This window comes from Bombyx mori, chromosome 21 (assembly GCF_030269925.1).
Source record: "Bombyx mori chromosome 21, ASM3026992v2".
NCBI classification, from domain to species: domain Eukaryota; kingdom Metazoa; phylum Arthropoda; class Insecta; order Lepidoptera; family Bombycidae; genus Bombyx; species Bombyx mori.
This window is the reverse complement of record NC_085127.1, coordinates 7,130,082-7,151,207: the sequence shown is the minus strand read 5'-3', so window position 1 is coordinate 7,151,207 and position 21,126 is coordinate 7,130,082. Positions and strand designations below refer to the sequence as shown.

General features: G+C 36.9%; 1 protein-coding gene across 1 annotated transcript in view; it reads right to left on the bottom strand.

Moving 5' to 3' along the window:
• The window catches only part of LOC101740831 (uncharacterized), a 260,848-nt gene extending 243,910 nt beyond the window's left edge, over positions 1–16,938 (bottom strand). The window contains exons 1-2 of the mRNA XM_021350224.3: positions 16,098–16,938; positions 14,154–14,289 (exon numbers count right to left, since the gene is read on the bottom strand). Coding sequence (XP_021205899.1) covers positions 14,154–14,289; positions 16,098–16,489 — 528 coding nt within the window. The 5' untranslated portion in view covers positions 16,490–16,938. The remainder of the gene's footprint in view (positions 1–14,153; positions 14,290–16,097) is intronic.
• Between the last annotated feature and the right edge of the window lie 4,188 nt (positions 16,939–21,126).

Here is a 21,126-nt window from a genome sequence, read left to right as displayed (position 1 = left end):
AGTAAAACAACTCAAGGACACAATCAATCTATTGCCTAAAAGGTTGAGGAAGCGTCATAACTCCGGATGCATAATACAGGAATGAACTTCAGAGATTTATGACCCGTAATAGAAAAAAAATATTAGGTCATTGCTATTTAGTATACCTACAGAAAGTTAAAGTATTTTTTTTACAATTTTTTTTTTATTTCTATCTATCAAAATATGCTTGGTACCGAAGCATCTCTGCCAGTGCAGTGGGAATTTTTCTATGCCCTTCTTCTTGCGTTCAAAGGCAGTTTATAGTGCCTCTATGGAGTAATATTTTTATGAGTGAGAGTTGAGTGAGAGTAATATTTTTATGAGTGAGAGTTGAGAATTAATTTTTTTTTATGAGTGGACGATCACACGCTCCACCAGATTCCATCTGACCACCAAAACCTATAGACATCTATATAATAAATGCTGTCACCCACCTCGAGACATGAGTTCTAAGATGTTAGTTTTTACAGTACAACGGCTGCCCCACCATTCATACCGAAACGCATTACTGCTTCACGGCAAAAATAGGCAGAATGGTGATTGGTACTTATCCGTGCCGACTCCACAAGATGTCCTACCACCAGTAATTCCACAAATTATATTTTTTGTGGATTATATTTTTATTACAGGATTTTATTCCTTAGCCGTGGAAGTCATTCGTGACCATTTGTTAGGTACGTCTTTAGAAAAAAATACAAATTTAGAGAAAACCAAAACATTTATCAATAAAAAAAAATACTGAATTTGAAAAAAAACATTCGAAGATTTTAAAAGTCAAATTCATTTTTTTTTTTTTAAGAGATTTTATGACCTGGTCACTGAGACCTTTAAGTCATGTCTTATTTTAATTTATTTAGTTCATATTTGCATGAAAAATGATATTATGGAGTGAAAGGAAATGAAGATGATTAATTTGAGACACTAATCAACTGGGATGAAATTAAATGAAATGAATTGAGATGATATGGGATGGAATATAATCTCAGTAAAATGGTGGTCATTTACTAAGACTTTTTCAGTGGTCTTTTTGGAGGATCCCGAGAAGCTACGTCCAGCGGTTTTGTTTCATTTTCCCACATTTGTGCACTTTCACAGATATTAAAAAGTTAATAAACCACCATTATTACACATTTAAACCCGAAGAAACACTAAATAGACAAAATAAAACAAATCACACAACTTCACTCCTCGCGTTCCCGCCAAAAAGTCAATTCATTTGAATTTAGAATGTATTGCCAGCCATATAATTTATAAATTACGTTTCAAATAGCCAGCACTGTAAAACGGCAACTACGTAAATACAGACCTATTATTATAAGTAGTTAAACGTACAACAACAATATTAATCGACCTCAACGACTTCAGTGATCATAAAAAGCTCATCACAGTTCCGAAACTGTCTGGGTTAATAGTTTGCTGGATCATTATCGCGTAAAACCGGGATCTCATTCACGTATATTGACTGTAAATCATAAGTTTGTTGTTGAGGTAAACCGGAGGAGCGAACGACCGAAGTTTACGTATGAAACGGTGTAAATGCGGTTTTGTCGTGTTAAAACATACTTTGAGATAAGGGATAATGTGCATTCGAGTAGTTACGAAAGGAATTACGAAGTGTTATATAATTATAATGTTGTTTGCATTCCAAACGTGTTCAAATAATTCGAAATAAAAAAAAAAAATACTATTAAGTTTGTGTTAGGCGTATAGTACTTTTTCGTTTTTACTCGCAAATATAGTTGTCAATGTTAATCTTAGGAACAACACTAAAATACAGTCATTTGAAACAATAGAAATATGTTTCTAAATTATATATCTATCTACCTATATACAGGGTGGCCGGAAAATTGACGTCCAAAAAAAAAATTTAGGTCCCTCGTGTTGTGAGGTATCCGAATCACCCCCATGTATGTTCCGCGATTTTTGATAGTTTTAGAGTTATGAATTTTTTTCTAATTTTTCGAGAATTTTCGACATGGCCCACTTAAAATAAAATGAAAAATTAGAACACTTTTTTTGGCAAATAATTCTCTACAAGTTGTTCTTTTATACATAAAATAATCAGCTTCGTAACTTTTATGGAAGTTGCAATTTACGGTCGGTAAATTAGACTTACATTTTCAACTTTAAATTAAAAATCTGAACAGGTGATTTACAGGGAAAATCTTCGAGAACGGCTGGACCGATCTGGCTAATTTTGGTCTTGAATTATTTGTGGAGGTCCAGAGAAGGTTTAAAAGGTAGATAAATATGAAAATTCTCGGAATCAATAAAAATAACAATTTTGTTTTTCCTTTGTTTTGTCCCCCGTCAGACGGATTCTTTTTGTTTGTTTTAAGTTTATTTTATACAAAAATTTAGGTCTTTTATTTATAGATTGAGTCACTACGAAGTCTGCCAGGTCAGCTAGTATTTTATAAATCTGGTGGTAGAACTTCTTGTGAGTTCGAACGGGTAGGTACCACTACCTATTTCTGCCGTGAAGCAGTAACGCGTTTCGGCTTGATGGGTGGCGCAGCCGATGTACATGTCTGTGGGCTCCCGTAACCACTTAAAACCAGGCCGTGAGCTAGTTCACATATCTAAGTAATAAAATATATTATATATTTTTGGAACGAAGTTCCTTATGGGACGATGCGGAGGGGCACCCTAACCGGGAGAAAACGTCCGTAACGTAAGATTTTTATTAGTAATGCACACAGTGTACGACTTAACTTTGTAATAACGCACAAAAAAGAACTTATTTTTTTATCATTCATTGACCACGATCTCGGAGCGTTCGTTTGCGCAATATATTAACTCTTATGTAAACAATCTCGAATGAAGTGTACCATAATAAGTTCGCACGTTACCGCAGCTTTATTTTCTTTATACCTCGAATAGAACTTAAAATTAATATTTTTATAACAAGGAACTTCGTTCCTATCCGGTGTTCCACGACACCACACATCTTTCTTTTTAGGTAAGTATGTTCCTCGAAAATATGAAGCCGAATATATTTGTATTATTAATGGAATATAGATCATAGAGACACGCAGCGGACAATAAACATAATCTTATCAAGTTATCCGTAAAATTATGATTATAAATTTAAAAAGACGTCGGATAAACAAACCGTAATTGCCATCGTAAATAATCAGGCACTTTCAATAAAGTGGATGATAAGAAGCAATAAATTCTTACTTCCTTTCAACGTACAATTTACGAAACACAAGAATCAATCCCGTTATTTATAAGGCGAGTTGACAAACAACGGGAAAACGGTGTTTCAACTTGTCCCCTTGATCCAGAGGTTTAGGGTATCGCGTGTTAACCAACTTTATCAATAATGCCGAAGAAAATTCACCAGAATTGTGTAGACAAATAAAAGTAAATATAAATGGAGCTGATTTAAATCTTAAGCAGTAAATATTAAGCTCCGAAATAATTTAGCTGTGTATTTTAGTTTAAGTATTCCAGGGAGATTAGTTAAAATTAGATAAGTCTACCGTAAGCGAATTTTTATTTTATTTTTGATGAGCATTGTTTTTATTAACATAACATGCACAGCAGAACTTTCGTAACTAGACTCTAGTTAGAAAAGTATAATAAAATAAGTGTTTATTAAAACAATAATAATTGCAGGTAACTAAATATGCAAAGAAATGATTTAATATAATTTAAGACGGAGGTTTCCAAAAAAGTAAGATAATGATTTTTGAGACAACTCGATAAAAGAGCAAAAATAAGTCCACATATACTTATGTATATATAGGAAATGACATATACTACATACATCATCTAATAAATCAACAAACTTAAATATACTTAAATATAGCTACACTATACAATGCCTTCACCCGATAAGTGAACCCCTGAAAATACATTTAAATACAAGAACAAGAAAAAAGGGAAATAGAAAGTTTTAAATTAAAAACCTTGGTTTTTAAATTAAAACATCAATTAAATCCACCAAATCGTCAAAAACACCCCGCAGATTTAGGTAATTTTACTTTATTTTAGTATTTTACAAGATATTACCTAAATACTGACTTATCATTATGTTGTTATTATTCTTAACGTTTTAGAGTTAGTGGCCCTCCAAAAGAACCCTTTTTTATTAAAAAAATAGCATAAACAACGGTGCCCGCCTTTTACTTTTTTCTAGCCATTGGATTTAAATGACGTCTAAATTGTTTAAGCACTGCTAGTCAAAGTTTATAGCTATACTAAAATAATAAAAACCATGATTTTTGTTTATACTCGTATATGTTGGGTATATTGTGAAAAATAGATACCTATAAGGAAAACAGAAACTTTTGACAAAAAGAAGTTAAATTCGGTAAAAAAAGCTATGTTACTTAGGCCCTTCATTTTGTTGGTTCCAACCCCACGGGGTATCACGGGGTACCATACCAGCGGCATCGCCTGGGTGGCCTGATGGGCCGCCGTACCGAGACGGTTGACATTCCAGCATTCGTTTCGCCCCAGCGGTTCGGCCGGGCGTCCTTGGCGTGATCCGCGCATCTTGTTGCAGTGTTGGAGGTATCAGACGGGTGAGAATGTACGGGAATCGTTTAGTGGGTAAGGCCCTAAATACCATCCTTGGGACCGCGAGCCGCTCCCAACATCTACAGATCGTGGTGGTACGAAGGTGAAAGAATAACATCGTGTAGTAAAAATCAAACCCGCAAAATTATAATCTGCGTAATTACTGGTGGTACGACATCTTGTAAGTCCGCACGGGTAGGTACCACCACCCTGCCTATTTCTGCGGTGAAGCAGTAATGCGTTTCGGTTTGAAGGGTGGGGCAGCCGTTTTAACTTTATAGTCTATACTGAGACCTTAAAACTGATATCTCAAGGTAGATGGCGGCATTTACGTTATAGATGTCTATGGGCTTCGGTAACCGCTTAACACCGTGGGCCGTCAGCTCGTCCACCCACCTAAGCAATAAAAAAAATGGGTTCGACTCACGACCCAGAAAAAAAACCGCTCATTTTAGGGGTTTTTTTTTCGATAATTTTACGTATATTTTTATATTTTTTCGGGCGATCACTTATCGCATCATCTGACAGCCGAAAAAATTATCATCATTAATATTATCTGACCTGAACTAATCTAATAAGATAATACGATTCATAAATTGATTTCAATCATTTATCAAACGACATTAAGAAACTTGAATGTCGCGCGAAATACTTTTTTAAGGACCAACTTTTTTAAGGAACGATAGTTAGCACTGTTTTCAAATGTTGACGAATAATCAATGCCTTCGCTACCAAGAAAATCTGTTTCTGTATTCGAAAAGTGGGAATTAATAAAATGAAAATGATAAACACAAAATTATATCGTTAATGTATCTACTATTCGATCGATCGATCTTGTCTACATATATACGTCTAACGAAAATGTCAGAAAATAGTACTGAGTGAGATATTAGAAGTGTGAGAGTGAAAATATTACAGGGATTAAAATGACGAATGATTGTGTTAATTTAAGAATCTGATACTTATAATAAATACTTTGTCTTAAATAAGACCGAAAAGTAATACCTACGTGCTAAAACAACTCCATAAAGCCACAGATAACATCAAATTTAAGACATAAATCAAAAGTAAACAAAGGAGTGCCGGAAATATTATGAGAGACTTTGAAGTTTTTTCACCTTTTGGTTATGACGTTACAACTTGTAATTGGTATAATTGACCTCATGGGATCGACTAAGATACAAGTCAGTATTTCAAATACACAAAAGTCAGTAGAAATTTTATTAACATATTTTAATCGTGTTTTAATGTAAGAGAGTTCATATAGACTAATATAGAGTCCCTTCTTTATTTCGCCGTAAAGTCATGTTTTATGTAATTAACACCACAGTTGAAACAATATAAATTTTTTGTTGTAGCGGCATAAACAATTCTAAGTAATTATATTACATTAGTTATTAAACACATTATAAATTATTTTTACGTTTTAAATTTTCGGCGGTTTTTTTTTTTTTTAAGTGATTTTATGACCTGGTAACTAAGACCTTTAAGTCATGTCTTATTTTAGTTTATATTCTTATTTTTATGAAAAATGATAATATGGAGTGAAATGAAATTAAATGAAATGAGATGATATGGCATGAAATATAATCTTAGTAAAATGGTGGTCATTTACTAAGATTTTTTCAGTGGACTTTTTGGAGGATCCCGAGAAGTTGCGTCCAGCGGCTTTGTTTCATTTTCCCACATTTGTGCACTTTCACAGATATTAAACACTTAATAAACCACCGTTATTACACATTTAAACCTGAAGAAACACTAAATAGACAAAATAAAACAAATCACACAACTTCACTCCTCGCGTTCCCGCCAAAAAGTCCTTTTCGGCGGTAAAAAGGTCCCGTGTCACAGACTATATTCTTTTTCCCACATCTCGTGCGTTCCGGCTTACGCATCATAAAAATGTGCGTTCATAAACGCCACAAATGTATTCTGTTCCCAATCTGTGCCTGTTTTTGTACTCGTATGTTCTTATGTCGTGAAATTATAAAGAAAAGAATACAATACCTAAAGGATCTTGTTAAAATATTTCGATTACATTCCTACGGTCGGGTAGTCAATCTAATAATTTATAAAATCGACCTTTTCTCTAAGGATATAAATATCTTCCGCAATAATCTATATTAAGAGTGCACATTTATTTATTCGGAGCCCCCGCAGAGATCTAACACGTCACTTCAATATGTCTGACACGCTGCACAGAGGCGCATTAAGGCACTCTTCGATGATTGCAAAAAACCGAACTTCTCAACTTGGGAATAGGGATGTCTCTTCATCAAATTATGTAATGTAATTTTGTAACTGATTGAACGTCTGGATTTTTAATTGATTTCCTTTGAATCCGAACTCATGACTGGTTACAAGCCGCCCTAACCTAAATAATACACTGGCATTCATGATATTTGTTTTTTTAATCATATCTCTCATCCGGACATGACAAACGAAGCGAAAGCGTGCCGCCTAGTAAATGCGAGCCGCAACTAATCGTCAAACATCGGCTCACTTCGGGTGGTGTGCTTCGGTACAGTCGAGGTGTCATCGCTCGAGTGGTGGAATCGAAACACATTCGAAGGATTCTTAGGAAGAGAGAAGACGTCTTGGAACTGTCATCGGTTTGTACTGCGCATTATCTTTGCAGGATTACTGACTATGTCAAGAAATAATGAAAATATTAGTCCATTCTGCGAAACATATTTAATAACATCACTTTAATAAATAAATGAAAATCACAACCCTATCCTTGTCATCGGGCTACCAGCTCAAGTCAAATTTCGCATTAAACATAACTGTTGTGAAATTTCATGTAGATTATCGTATTATAATTATACTAGCTTTAGCTCGCCACTCCTTCCGCGTGGAATAGTTACTTTGGCATAACGCTAAATTTTACCTCCACTTTATTTACGTAGAAAGTTAAAATATTTTTTAATTATAGAATGTTACAGAGGTATTTAAACCCCTATTTTGAAACATTATTTATTGGTATTATGTTTCACTTGTATTGGTCTTAGAGTGATGTTATATAGCCTATAGCCTTCCTCGATAAATGGGCTATCTAACACTGAAATAATTTTTCAAATCGGACCAGTAGTTCCTGAGATTAGCGCGTTCAAACAAACAAACTCTTCAGCTTCAGCTTTAATATTATTATTATAAAAGTATGGAAATTAGTATAGATTTTAGTTGTTTATTTGCACTTGAAATTTTTTCAGCCATTTCCAATTTGCGATAATATTCGAAATTTGTCATAAACACGCGATGACTTAGCTTTGTTTCTCGCCACTATCAATGTCCAGAGTCGCGATAAGTTCTTTGGAACGCTAAAATACAAAAGGTATTTCATTTATAAGAAATCTAGTATTCAAAGTATCACGAATTTTGTTTAGTTTAAAATAAGATTCCGTTTTAATACGCTTTTATTAGCTTCAGGCGTATGTATGTAACGGAATCTTTGAACATGATTTTGACCCCCTTCAAAACGTCGAATTAACTCGACATTTGGTATATTTATTAAGGACCGATGACAATTCAATATTTAAAAAAAATTGAAAAAAATATTGAAATTAAACTAAAAAATGAAATAAAATATTTTTTTCTTACACGATTATTAATTCAAATTTATTAAAATTTATTTTCAATTTTTTTAGTTGGATTTTCTATAAAAGCTTATTCTTGTTAGTTTCTTTAAACTATTATTTATTTAGAATGCCATTGCAACCCCAGAGACACGTGCGTTGCCGCATCGTACATATCACAATAAGCAAGGGGAGTCGGTAGGGATGTCATCGCTGCGATTAATTAGTGGAAAATGAACATCGTACCGTTCGCCATTTTCAATTATACGTCGCATCCGAAAACCGAACTTGATTACTGCACGGAATAGCCTAGCTTAATACGCATTTTGTAATGGAGTTAAAAACTACTCGTTCGGATGATTAATTAAGGGATTTTAGTCGTATTTTACTTAATGTCGTCAGCAAAACCAACGAACCCCGCTTCCAAATCAAATTATATTTTGTTTTAATCTCCATTATCTGATATTTGGTATTAGAAAAAAATAAAATGAGAATGAAAAAGAATCTCCATGCAGTTTATTTTTAACAAGCGGCCCGGTCCGGCTCCGCTCGGGTCTTTAACAAAAATTTCAACGATATTTGACGCTTAATTTTTTTAAATAAAATAACACTTATTGCGGCATAACTATAATGGTTAGAGATATGCTGCCGCAACACTTTTGTCAATAATAATGTGTTCTATAAAGTCGTAGTACATTATTTTATTCTATCATCTAAAGTTTTCGCAGGGCACGCGATGTACCTAAAGAATATTTTAGGTAATTTTTTTACACCTTGGGTTACATTATTGGAGTTTTAGTAAGGATACTAAATTAAAAAAAAAAGATTATAGCCTATGTCACTCGGGAATAATGTACCTTCCAAACAATGAAAGAATTTTTGAAATCGGTTCAGTAGTTTCGGAGCCTATTCAATACAAACAAACAAACAAATCTTTCCTCTTTATAATATCAGTATAGATATAGATTGTATTAGACTTAAATTATTTTATTTAATCTATCGTAATTTCAATACACTTTGAATACAATAAATATCTCGGACGAGTAATATTTAAATACATACAATAACAGAATTTAGCACTTCCACGTAGGTATAACTCATTTAGAAATGGCTGCAAAAATCTTACAGCGCGTAAATTTTGTTTTAATTGACTTGATGAGCTCAATAAATCTTAGCGAGACATCCGGTCGAAGTACTAAGTTATTGTATTTATTTTAAAGAATAATTAATAGGCTGAAATTTTGATAATTACGTCGGGTGTCGACGAACGTAATCCCCGGTATATCTAATAAGTGCTACTTAATAACTACTAAATAAGTGCTACTTAACTAGAAAACTTGACGGAATTGACGAATAAAGCGATTTTTTCCCATTTATCCCTAGTGTAATTGGATCGAACCGTCTGGGGCGGCATCTGGAGCACCGCATTAGTATGTTGATGAGGCAATCATGGTTGCACCGGGGATAACGTGATTTATATACGTTACAAAGTTCCGAAATACTTTATATATTTTTTTCTTAATCTTAGCATCGAACGAAAAGATTACTAAGTCAAATTTTGATTATAAATCCGACAAAAACCAACATTAACAAGATAATCTTACACATACAAGACTCGAATGGTGAAAAATCTTGCACTCTAGTTGTCATTGCTCACACTAAAAGCAAGAGACCAGCGAAGGAACAGTATTATTAACCTTCATTTCAGATCACCAGCGCATTATCAACGTCGACTATCAAAGTTTCTCCACTGCAGCTCAACGCATTTGTCTAGTTCGTCTATTTATTCATTCATAAAAAAAGGTATACAACAAAAGAAAAACGAAAAATTTAAACAAAATTATCTCTGATATTTTTATAAAATTTCTTGTCAAAAAGCTTCGTGGTAGAAATAGGCAGGATACATTTCGAAGTTCATATATGCAACTTCTCATAAGTTGTCTATATGAACGGTTCAATTATCTAAGTTAAAGGTTCGATACATTTCATCATAACTAAAGCTGACCATTCGTTTCATCCAAAACCCAACTGTAAGTAGGTACTCTTGAACATATTTCGCGTGACGTAATGACATAAAATAATAAATAAACTCCAAAATTACACGCTCCTTTTTTTTTGTTTTTTTTTTTTTTTCGGGTAGAGGGCCGAACCTCCTACGAGGTCCCCGCGCAAATGGGGCGCGCGGGGTATGTGAGACTCAACGATCTGCATGGTGTTGTGAGCAGACCGCGGGCCCAAGGATTTTAGAGCCCACCCACTAAACGACTCCCCTGCACTCTTACACCCGACGTCCGATCCCCTCCGAGGTCAGAACCCGGATGAGGTAGGGGGGCTACCGCGGTCAACACTACAACCAGACGGCGCGGCTCACCCCAAGGACGCCCAGCCGACGGAGCCTTCGAGGCGAATCGAAGGCTCTGAAACGTCGGCCGTCTCGGTACGGCAGCCCGTCGGGCCGCCCAGACGGTGCCGCTGGTGTCCCGAAATACCCCGCTGGACCAGAACCAGCCTGCCGGGTCGGGACGCGATACACCGTCGACCGGTCGCTCTATTCACTCCACGGCAGCGCGCTAGAGTGCTGGTAGCGCGCCGCGCGGCCTCACCCCCTCAGGTCGCCCCTTGACCTTCACCGGGGGGAGGCCGCCACCTACATGGGCCGGGACGTACGGGCGTATTCCCGCCTCCGGCCCCCGGCTCGACGGCGACGGATCGGTGCGGAAAGGGAAGAGCTCTCCCTCTCTCGCTCCGCCGCCTCCTTCTGCGAGATGGTGGACTCGCAGAAGTCGAGCATCGCCTTCCAGGACGCGTCGCTGCCGAGCATCGTAGCCACGACGCGCGGCAGCGAGAGGTCCTCTCCTATGACCGCGACGAGGGCGGCGCGTTGCTCGTCGAATCCAGAGCAACGCGCCAGCGTGTGTTCCGCTGTGTCTTCCTCGTCGCGGTCCGCGCAGTGGTGGCACTGCGCCGTCGGTTCCCTTCCGGCTATCTTGTGCAAGTACCGGCCGAAACAACCATGGCCGGTAAGCATCTGCGTTAGCCGGAAGGTGAGGCATCCGCGGTCGCGGCCCACCCAGTCCGCGAGAACCGGGCGGACCGCCTCGACGGTTCGGAGGCCGGCCGACGGGTCCGCCAAGCGGCGAGACCACGCCTCCAGCACGGACCGCCGAGAGTGGAGCCTCCGCGCTCGAACTACACCTTCGCCGGGGCGCCCTTCCCCCCTAGAGCGGAGGTCGCTACGCCACCTGTAATCGGCAGCGAGCGCCTCCGCCTCCAGGTCCCAGGGTGGCGCCCCGGCGAGCAAGCACGCCGCCTCGAAGGAGACGGTGCGGTATCCTCGGATCGCCCTGACCGCGATCGCACGCTGCGGACGTCGCAGAGCCGCGACGTTCTTGCGGGTCAGGGCGCGGCACCATACGGGACCCCCTATAGTGCCATCGACCGCACCACCCCCATGTAGAGGCGGCGCGCCACCTGATCGGGACCCCCGACGTTTGGAAGCAGCCGGCTCAGAGAGCCGGCCGTCGCCATCAGTCGAGGGCCCAACTTCTCAAAGTGAGCGCGGAAGTTCCACCGACTATCCAGTTCGAGGCCGAGGTACCGAAAAATTACACGCTCCTATGGCTTTTCGTTTTTTTATATTTTCTTACAATGTCAAGAAGGTCAAATTTCATATAATATAAAAACAATTGAATGAAAGAACGCCCTCTATTAAAAAGCAACAAAATTAAGTGTGACTGCCATCTATTGGATAACTTAAGCAACTAAACTGATTGTGCAACCAACTTTCAGATAAAAAGAAGTTTTAGTTCTGTGATTTTACAAGAGGTGGCGGTGAATAACTTTTAGTTACATTTTTCTTCTTTACTAATAAAAGTAATAGGTGTTCTCTTAAACTATAAATTATACCTATAATTTTAATGAAGCTCGATAAACTATTTGACTACTATCTCAAAAAAATAAGAAACACAAAGTAATCGATTCAAGTCGCTTGTAAATTTTGTAAAATGTGGTTTGACTTAGGCAGGTGGATAAAAATAATAGGTAACGAATTGTAATGATAGTTGTTGTAACAATCATCGTTCGTTTTGTCATTTTTGTAACCTCACTCACATGGTGCAAGTTACAAGGCTGCACGGATCAGTACCATGGTGGTAGATACTACAATCGTCTGTTGAAGTTCGATATTGAACTTCTAGAAAACGGGGACAGAGCATCCTGAGCGCGTTTAGCCAACTACGCCAATAAAAAAATTTAGTCAATGAAACCGAATATTTACGAAATTCTAAAGTAACCCGATGCTAACGTATTGTGTCGGAAGTTCAATAGAAAATTCCTTTCACGGAAATCTTTTATGGCACGTTCCGTAAAGTGAGTCCTTTGTAGGAAAGATGGCTCATCTAGATAAGTGGGTAACGCTTTGAAGGCGACAGCACTGGGAGGAATATCATGTCCTTACAAACTCGTGCACGGCTCATGCCAGCAGATGACGCGACGACGTATGAAATTCGATTTCGTAGTGAAGATTAAAATATGTATATTTTAAATTCCCTTCATTGCTGTCGATTCGTTGGTTAGTGACCTTTACTGGATAAGAGATTCATATTTCAATTCACAGACAGAGTATCTTTGTCAATGAAATTTAGTGTCTTATTGTTACACTTGTTCTTGTCTTGTATTTGTGATGCCACTACCCGTAACTCAGGAGAAAAACATTTATCTATTATTTTAAAATTTATTTTAATATAATTATCAAAATTATTGGTCTGAGCCATCAGATATAGATTTTTTTAATGTCCATTATACAAATAACAAACAAATAAAACAAACTTATCTCATAGCGAAAATAAGTCCAAAATTATTGCAACGACTGGCAAAAATGCAAACACCAAAGTATGTTAATTATGGTAAGGTAAGGTAAAATAATTTATATACACATACAAAAACCATAATTAAATAGTACCATAACATAATAAAGCTATTTCCGAATACAAAAAAAAAAACTGGCGGCAGGACCTCTTGTGAGCCCGCGCGGGTAGGTACCACCACCCTGCCTATTTCTGCCGTGAAGTAGTAATGCGTTTCGGTTTGAAGGGTGGGGCAGCCGTTGTAACTATACTTGAGACCTTGGAAATTCTATCTCAAGGTGGGTGGCACATTTACGTTGTGGATGTCTATGGGCTCCAATAACCACTTAACACCAGGTGGGCTGTGAGCTCGTCCACCCATCTAAGCAATAAAAAAATTAGGATATAAATATAAATAAATATAAGTATTTACTAACAATCACGCCACGTTAACAGGTCCCGTGCTAAGTTCGTAAAGAACTTGTGTTACAGGTACCAGATAACGGAAATAAATGTAATATTTTTATTATACACATACATATATTTAATATACATCCATAACCCTGGAAAAGACATTTATATTTATCATACAAATATCTTCTCTTGGCGGGATTCGAACCCGCGACCCCCTTGTGTAGTAACCATGTCACTTACCACTACACCAGACGACCGTTGATGGGATGGCAGGATGAAATGTAAGTACCAATCTTTCCGGATAGGTATCCAGAAGCTTAAAGGATTTTACGGAATATACTTCTGATATACTGATATCCCAATAGCCTGTATAAAAGAATTCGACGGCGTAACATACAATTTTACGGTAGGCATCGGCTTAGCTTTTCCTCTTGCATTGCTGACGTCCATGGGCAACGGTAACCACTCACCATCAGGTGGGCCATACGCTCGTCTGCCAATAAGGGCAATAAAAAAATATAGGTTAACTAGCGACCCGCCCTCGCTTCGCTTGGGAAACTGTAATTTATTATTGATTTCTCCACTATTTAATGAATGTTATTACATACATATAAACCTTCCTCTTCAATCACTCTATCTATTAAAAAAAACCGCATCAAAATCCGTTTCGTTGTTTTAAAGATTTAAGCATACATAGGAATACAGGGACAGAGAAAGCGACTTTGTTTTATACTATGTAGTGATAAAGCATAATAAAAATTAGCCTCACCTGTGATCCAGTCGCGAACTCATCGGCTGCCGAGTCTCTGGTGAACCTCTCAAACTTGAAGCTGTTTGAGCGGTAAAGTTCGTTGTCCTCTCGCGATCTCCTCCCTCGGCAGAAGCGGCGAGTAATTGAAGTGTGCCTGTTGAAAATTTGTAAATTCACGGAAAATTAACACACCTTTTTGGTTTGTATTTTTTTTTATTGCTTCGATGGGTGGACGAGCTCACAGCCCACCTGATATTAAGTGATTACTGGAGCCCATAGACATCTACAACGTAAATGCACCACCCACCTTATAGAGATATAAGTTCTAAGGTCTCAGTACAGCAACATATAGTTATATTTATTGACTAATTTGATAACAATACATACTTTTAGTTCTTTATTTTTTATTGTAAATCGAATAATACAATTTCAACTTTATTACATAATATATTTGTAAATATACAAAAATGGATACCGTGTCATGAATTCGGGATAGAAAGTAACTCTCCGCCCGATAAAGTATACTTTTGTAAAAAACTAGTTTCTTTTTTTCCCTACCTATTCGCTGGTAGCATAAGGGGCTTTACCAGCTACGCCTGGACAGGTAGGTGAGCTCACGGGTCAACCTGAGAGAATTTGCTAACACTAGCCATCAGCAGAATCTACCACCGGATCGGAATCGCAATCCACTGAGAAGATTCGACGAGAAACCCACTGGGCTGTGTCTATGAGTTTAGTTCATTGAGTTAGTTATTTCAGTGAGTTCGTTCGCTCGTCCTTGAAGGACCTAAAAGCACCGAGACTGGATCCCGGAAATCCTAGATCCATTGTTACAGTACTACTTATTTACTACTTCGTGAGAAAAGAGTAAACCAATATGTACTCATTTATATTGTAATTCGAAATTTTATTAAAGTATAATTTGTAATATATTAGTTCTTTGACCAATATGATTATTTAGTTAGATTTATGTGTACGAAAATATACGACAACAATAATTAGCATATAAAAATTTCAATATACTAAGAAGACTATCATTTCGATTTTTAACAAACCCGCATCTGAAGATATATAAAAACTGTGTACTTAAAATCAGTTCACTATTTATTTATTTAGGTAGATGTTTGACTTTCAATTATTATATTTTGGGTTTCAATCGGAAATTTTGTGTTTTTAATCTTTTGAGATTAAACTTAAGCGATAAATATTTTCGCAGCGCGTTATATAAAACAATACAAAATGACCTTTGTATAAAAGGTATACTTGTATATAAAAATAAAGTGGGACTATGAGAAAACCTAGTTAATAATTAAATACAAATCCATGTCAAACAACAAAATAAATGTTAAGCAACAATTGCAATTTTTAAGATGCAATAATATCAAATTAAAGATGAGTCCCGATCCACTAACGGTGTTTTAGGTACCTCAAGTTCTCGTCGAACCCGTTGCTTGCGACGAAGGGTTCGACGAGTAAACTAACCCACAGACACAGCCCACTGAGTTTCTCGCCGGATCTTCTCAGTGGGTCGCGTTTTCGATCCGGTGGTAGATTCTGCGAAGCACTGCTCTTGCTAGGGTCAGTGTTAGCAACTTCGCCAGGTTTGAGCCCCGTGAGCTCACCTACTCGTTCGGTTCCGCTGATATAGCCTCTTATCAGCTTAGGGAAGACAATAAAATGCAAGAAATATGTACATATCTAATAAAATCGTTAATAAAATAAATAACTGATAACACACTGCTGTTCTTCTAACTTCGATTACTAAAATAATGACACATGAGAACTATGAATAGAATATAAATATTTATTCTTTTATCAAGAACCAAATGAATATTTATGGGCGGGAAATTTATTTGCAACCACGCTCAATGAATTTGCACTTATCCTCCCTCCATTTCTACGTAAATCTAGATTAATTTTACATTTCAAGAGATTTCAAGCTACTGTAGTTTAAACACAAACCTTGTATCACTGGAATGCAGCGGCCACTGTATTCCGAAGATCTTAAGCTTAGTTGGTGGCCGACGGCGTTTCTGCTCAGTGCGAGTACTCTCCTCAACGGGGGGAGTGTGGTGTCTTCCGCCGGATGATGCTCTCGTGCCGCTTCTGCGACGTCTCCTTCGTCTTCTCTCAACCAAAATAAAATTATCTCCGTTTCTTATTATGTACGAAGAACGTAAAGTCGACTTCTCCTCGCCCTGTCGTTGTCTAATCAGATCAGCTGTTCTTAATGTGTGAATGTTTTGATATTCTGCTTCCTGTGGAACCGATGACGCCACTTCCTGGCTAGTACCACTTCCATCCCTCTTCTTACGGGAGGAATGGAGACCGACTCGACGCCAAACCTTTTCCATCTGTATTTAATGTCATCCCATTACTGTTGTCATTTGATGATGTTACTAAAACATAATGTCACTTGGTCACCCACATCGCAACAGTTTTAGTGCTAAAACGGATGCTCTCACTCATTGTCTACTCATTAAGATGTCTGATCGAACGATCAACATAATAAATATAGCACAAATGAATCACTTTCTGATCAGCCGTTGCCTGTCATTGTTCGCAATGTTGAATCAGACGAAGGCCAACAATTAACGCGAAAGCAAAGAAAATCGGAGGGCGATTAGACGTTCTTCACGAAATTAGGGCGTGTATTATTTATCCCGTTTATTAAGACGTACTAGGTTAGTAGAATTAGGGGAAAGAATAACGTGTTTTTAGACATCGCACTTGCGGAGGTCCCGACCCTAAGCTGGGTGCGGGTAGATTACTACGCATGCGCGGTCCCCCTTCGTCCGACCCCTCGTATAACCGAAGCGCCAAAATGGCGGAGATACAACACCACCTTCCCGTTATTGAATATCTAATTTTATCGGTTTTAATTTTATAAGCCATCTGCGATCCTGGCACATTCAGTTAAATGTGAATCAATAAGTCTCTCATTTTTTTTCAGCGAAAAATAATACATATCGTATACCTACCACCTTTACTAGCCAGTGGATATTACTTTTCCGAATTTTCCGCCCCGGATATATCTGTTTATTAAATTTTAGATAATGCGTCTATTTCTTTTGAATTTTTTGTAAGTACATGCACACAAATAATCAAATCACACAAAGAGCAAAATTAGCATTATTAGCCACGATCTTGGATATTGTAAAATTGCAAGTGCATTAAAGTATCGTTCGGAATATTGTTTTTCATTTCATCGAAATTCTCAGAAATACTACAATAAAAAAATTTGTTGATCCAAGATCGGTACATAAAATTTCGAATTAAAGGTTAATATTCTCTTCCTTTTGTTTAAGTGCACATTATAAAGGGGCCCACCTCATTCTCCATGTATGAATACAATTATAATAATCTATCTATACATGTAAAAGAGAAAATATGTGTTGTATGTCCACCTAAAACTCGAGAACCATTAGCTCAATGGATATTAAATTTTTCACAAATAAAGGGCGGCATAATAACTTTGACGAACATAGTTACGTTAGTGCCGGATAGGTGGCGGTAGTGGCAGTGATGCTATCTTTTGAACCATAGGTCTAATTGATATGAGATCTATACTTATATATTTAAGAGAGTGTATGTGTGTATGTATTTTCACCTAAAACTATCTTAGATAGTTAGCTTTCTGAATCGTCTTATATTTTAATATGAAACTGATTGTTGCGGGCGAAGCCGCGGGCGCAGCTAATATGTAAATAAGTTTAAGTTAAAAACAAAACAAAAAATACACATAAACAGGAAGCCGAACCACTTATTATACTGGTGATCCTAGTCAAGACTACGGCAAGATTACGGCAACATATAAAATTAGAAATTGAAAGGTTATTTTTTAACTGTCTAGAATCTGGATCTAGGGGTGGGCAACCTTTTTAAAAAATGGGCCAATTAAAAAATGAATGTGGTGTCCATACAAAATATCTATCAAACAAATAAAAAAAAATCTTTTGAAAAATGAAACCATTCCATCAGTTTTTCTTAGGACGTTGTCACGTTCAACTATAGTCAGTAAACCGACTTTACAGACAACCGTTTTGTTTTTTTTTTAGTATCCTTACTAAAGCTCTAATAATGTGACCAACGTGTTGTCGTTTACTAGAGTTATTATCGTCCAACCGTTTATTTCATTTTTAACAGCATGAGTACCTATTAGTCAATTAATAATATACTATTGTCATTCTTTTGGCAAGATCAATTAGGCAAGTCATAGCCAACATTTATCACAAACGAAACAGCTACAACACTCTTTAGTTTCCATTCACAACGAGACATTCACAATTTCATACATCTAACTGAATATTTACGTATGTCTATCTTGATCTACTTATAAATTCGTAAGTTTGAGTTAGTTGAGCGATATATTCCTGCTCCACCAATGATAAAAATCGCGACGCTGTTGCAGCAGCTTAAGGTTTTTTTTCATTGCTTAGATGGGTGGACAAGCTCACAGCCCACCTGGTGTTAAGTGGTTATTGAAGCCCATAGACATCTACAACGTAAATGCGCCACCCACCTTGAGATATAAGTTCTAAGGTGTCAAGTATAGTTACAACGGCTGCCCCACCCTTGAAACCGAAATGCATTACGGCTTTACAGCAGAAATAGGCAGGCTGGTGGTACCTACCCGCTCGGTTCTGACAAGAGGTCCTACCATCAGTAATAAGGTGTTATTGCTCCAACCATTGTGAAAATAACCAAGGCATATAGCGGTAGTGACGTACTTAATTTTTTCCTACCTATTCGCTGGTAGGCTACTACTATTACATAACAAGATATCTATATACACCAAGACGTAGACTTATACAGTACCTAATTGACAATTTTGATAGCTATCAATAATTTAGTTTAATTTCATATCATAATGATAATTTTATATTAGGTATGTGAATAAAATGAAACGATGTTATTCAAACTACCACATCTTATATTCCACAGAACATGTATTTTTACCATTGTAAAGAAAATTGTAATGTTTTAAATTAGGTATCAATAGAAATTATTAAGTAAAACCTAAGGACTCGTTTGGTAATCATCGAATACCAGCAACAACTTCTTTCTAAGCTAATGTTATCTTTTTGAGATAAAGAGTAGTAAAAAAACAGTAGTAAGCAAAGTAGTAAAAAAAAAGTAATAAGGGACGTATCTGTAATTTTTATCGTAATTATATCGTGAAAATCAGAGTTGCGCAAAACACATCACTGAAAAAATATATATTATATAACTCTTTTGTAATGAGCTATTTATCAAACTGAAATGTTTGATTGATAGAGCCCAGTGTGAGGTAAATCAAAGCTGTGACGATACTGTTTATTTTGAAATAATTTTTAGACATATAATTTACTTACATACCTACTCAACAGGCATGAGACAATCAAATGAGGATAAATAAATGCAATTGCAGAATTACTGTGCGTTAATCAAATTAGGTTGGCGTATTTAGAAATCAGTAGGCTAATGTTCAACACGTAAGATTTTACCAACGCACAGGTCAAATTACGCGATATGCTGAACTGGATGTATTATGAAAAAAAAAAATTGTATTGAATGTTTTTATTGTCTACTAGCGGCCCGCTCCGGCTCCGCTCGGTTCTTTAACAAAAATTTCAATTTTGACGTTGTTTTATTTTTAAAAATAAAATAACACTTATTGCGGCATAGCACATATGCTGTCGCGACACTTTTTGTAAATAATAATGTGTTCTACAATGTCGTAGTACATTATTTTATTCTATCATCGATAGTTTTCGCAGGGCACGCGATGTAAAAAATTTTACACCTTGGGTTACATTATTGGAGTTTTAGTAAGGATCCTTAATTTTTTTCAATACAGATTATAGTCTATGTCACTCGGGAATAGTGTAGCTTCCAAACAGTGAAAGAATTTTTCAAATCGGTTCAGTAGTTTCGGAGTCTATTCAATACAAACAAACAAACAAATCTTTCCTCTTTATAATACTAGTATAGATTGTATTAGACTTGAGTTATTTTAAATTGTCTTTTAATCTATCGTAATTTCAATACACTTTGAATACAATAAATATCTCGGACGAGTAATATTTAAATACATACAATAACAGAATTTAGCACTTCGCAATTTACCAATCCGCAATAGGGATGTAAACCGGTTCGAAGAAAACCGGAGAAAAACCGGTTTTTATACATACCGATAAATACCGGTTTTTATTTAAGAATACCGTTTTTTTACGCTTTACATTCACAGTTCACACCAGTGCTACCAGATCAAATATGCAAGCTACAAATATTAAAAAAACCGTGTTTCCTGATCCTGATCAAATTACCGTGCATTACATTCAAAAACTACAGTGCAATAACCACTATATGGTTGGTAGACTTTTAGCGTACGAAATGAGGACCGTGACCCAAATATCCACATATCTGCACCCAACACTCAGAAATGGCTTTCGCCAACCAGAGCACATGTGTGTCTGCAAAAGAGATGGTGCGTCGTGAACTGGGGAATCTTCTTGAAGAATTTTCAACTCTCGCTTTATCATCGGAACAGCCAGAAAAAACCACAAACAATTTTGAAAAACCTGGTATTCTGGATTTTTTGCGTTCGCAAAAACGGGATATTCCGAACGCCACGGCGGCCGCAGTGAATATAGTGCGAATTTTGAGACTGAAGCCGCCTGACATTGAGACTGAAGCCGCCACAAAATAATTCGGTGTAATTGTGCTAACATCCAGAAGGAGCAGGCTTCTGAATGACGCAGTGGACCAACTATGCCTCTTGCATCAAAATTTTGATTTAATACAATAGTATTAAATAAAAAATAAAAAGCTTTTTATTATTGGATAATATATATTATTATGATCATTAAAAGCCTATATAAAATATGCTCACCCAATTAATTGTATGAAGAAAACTCTTCGTTTGTACGTAAATTTGTTTTATTTAGTGATTATTTAGCCTTTATGGAAAAAACCTAAAAATACCTAAAAAAAACCGGTAATAAACCGG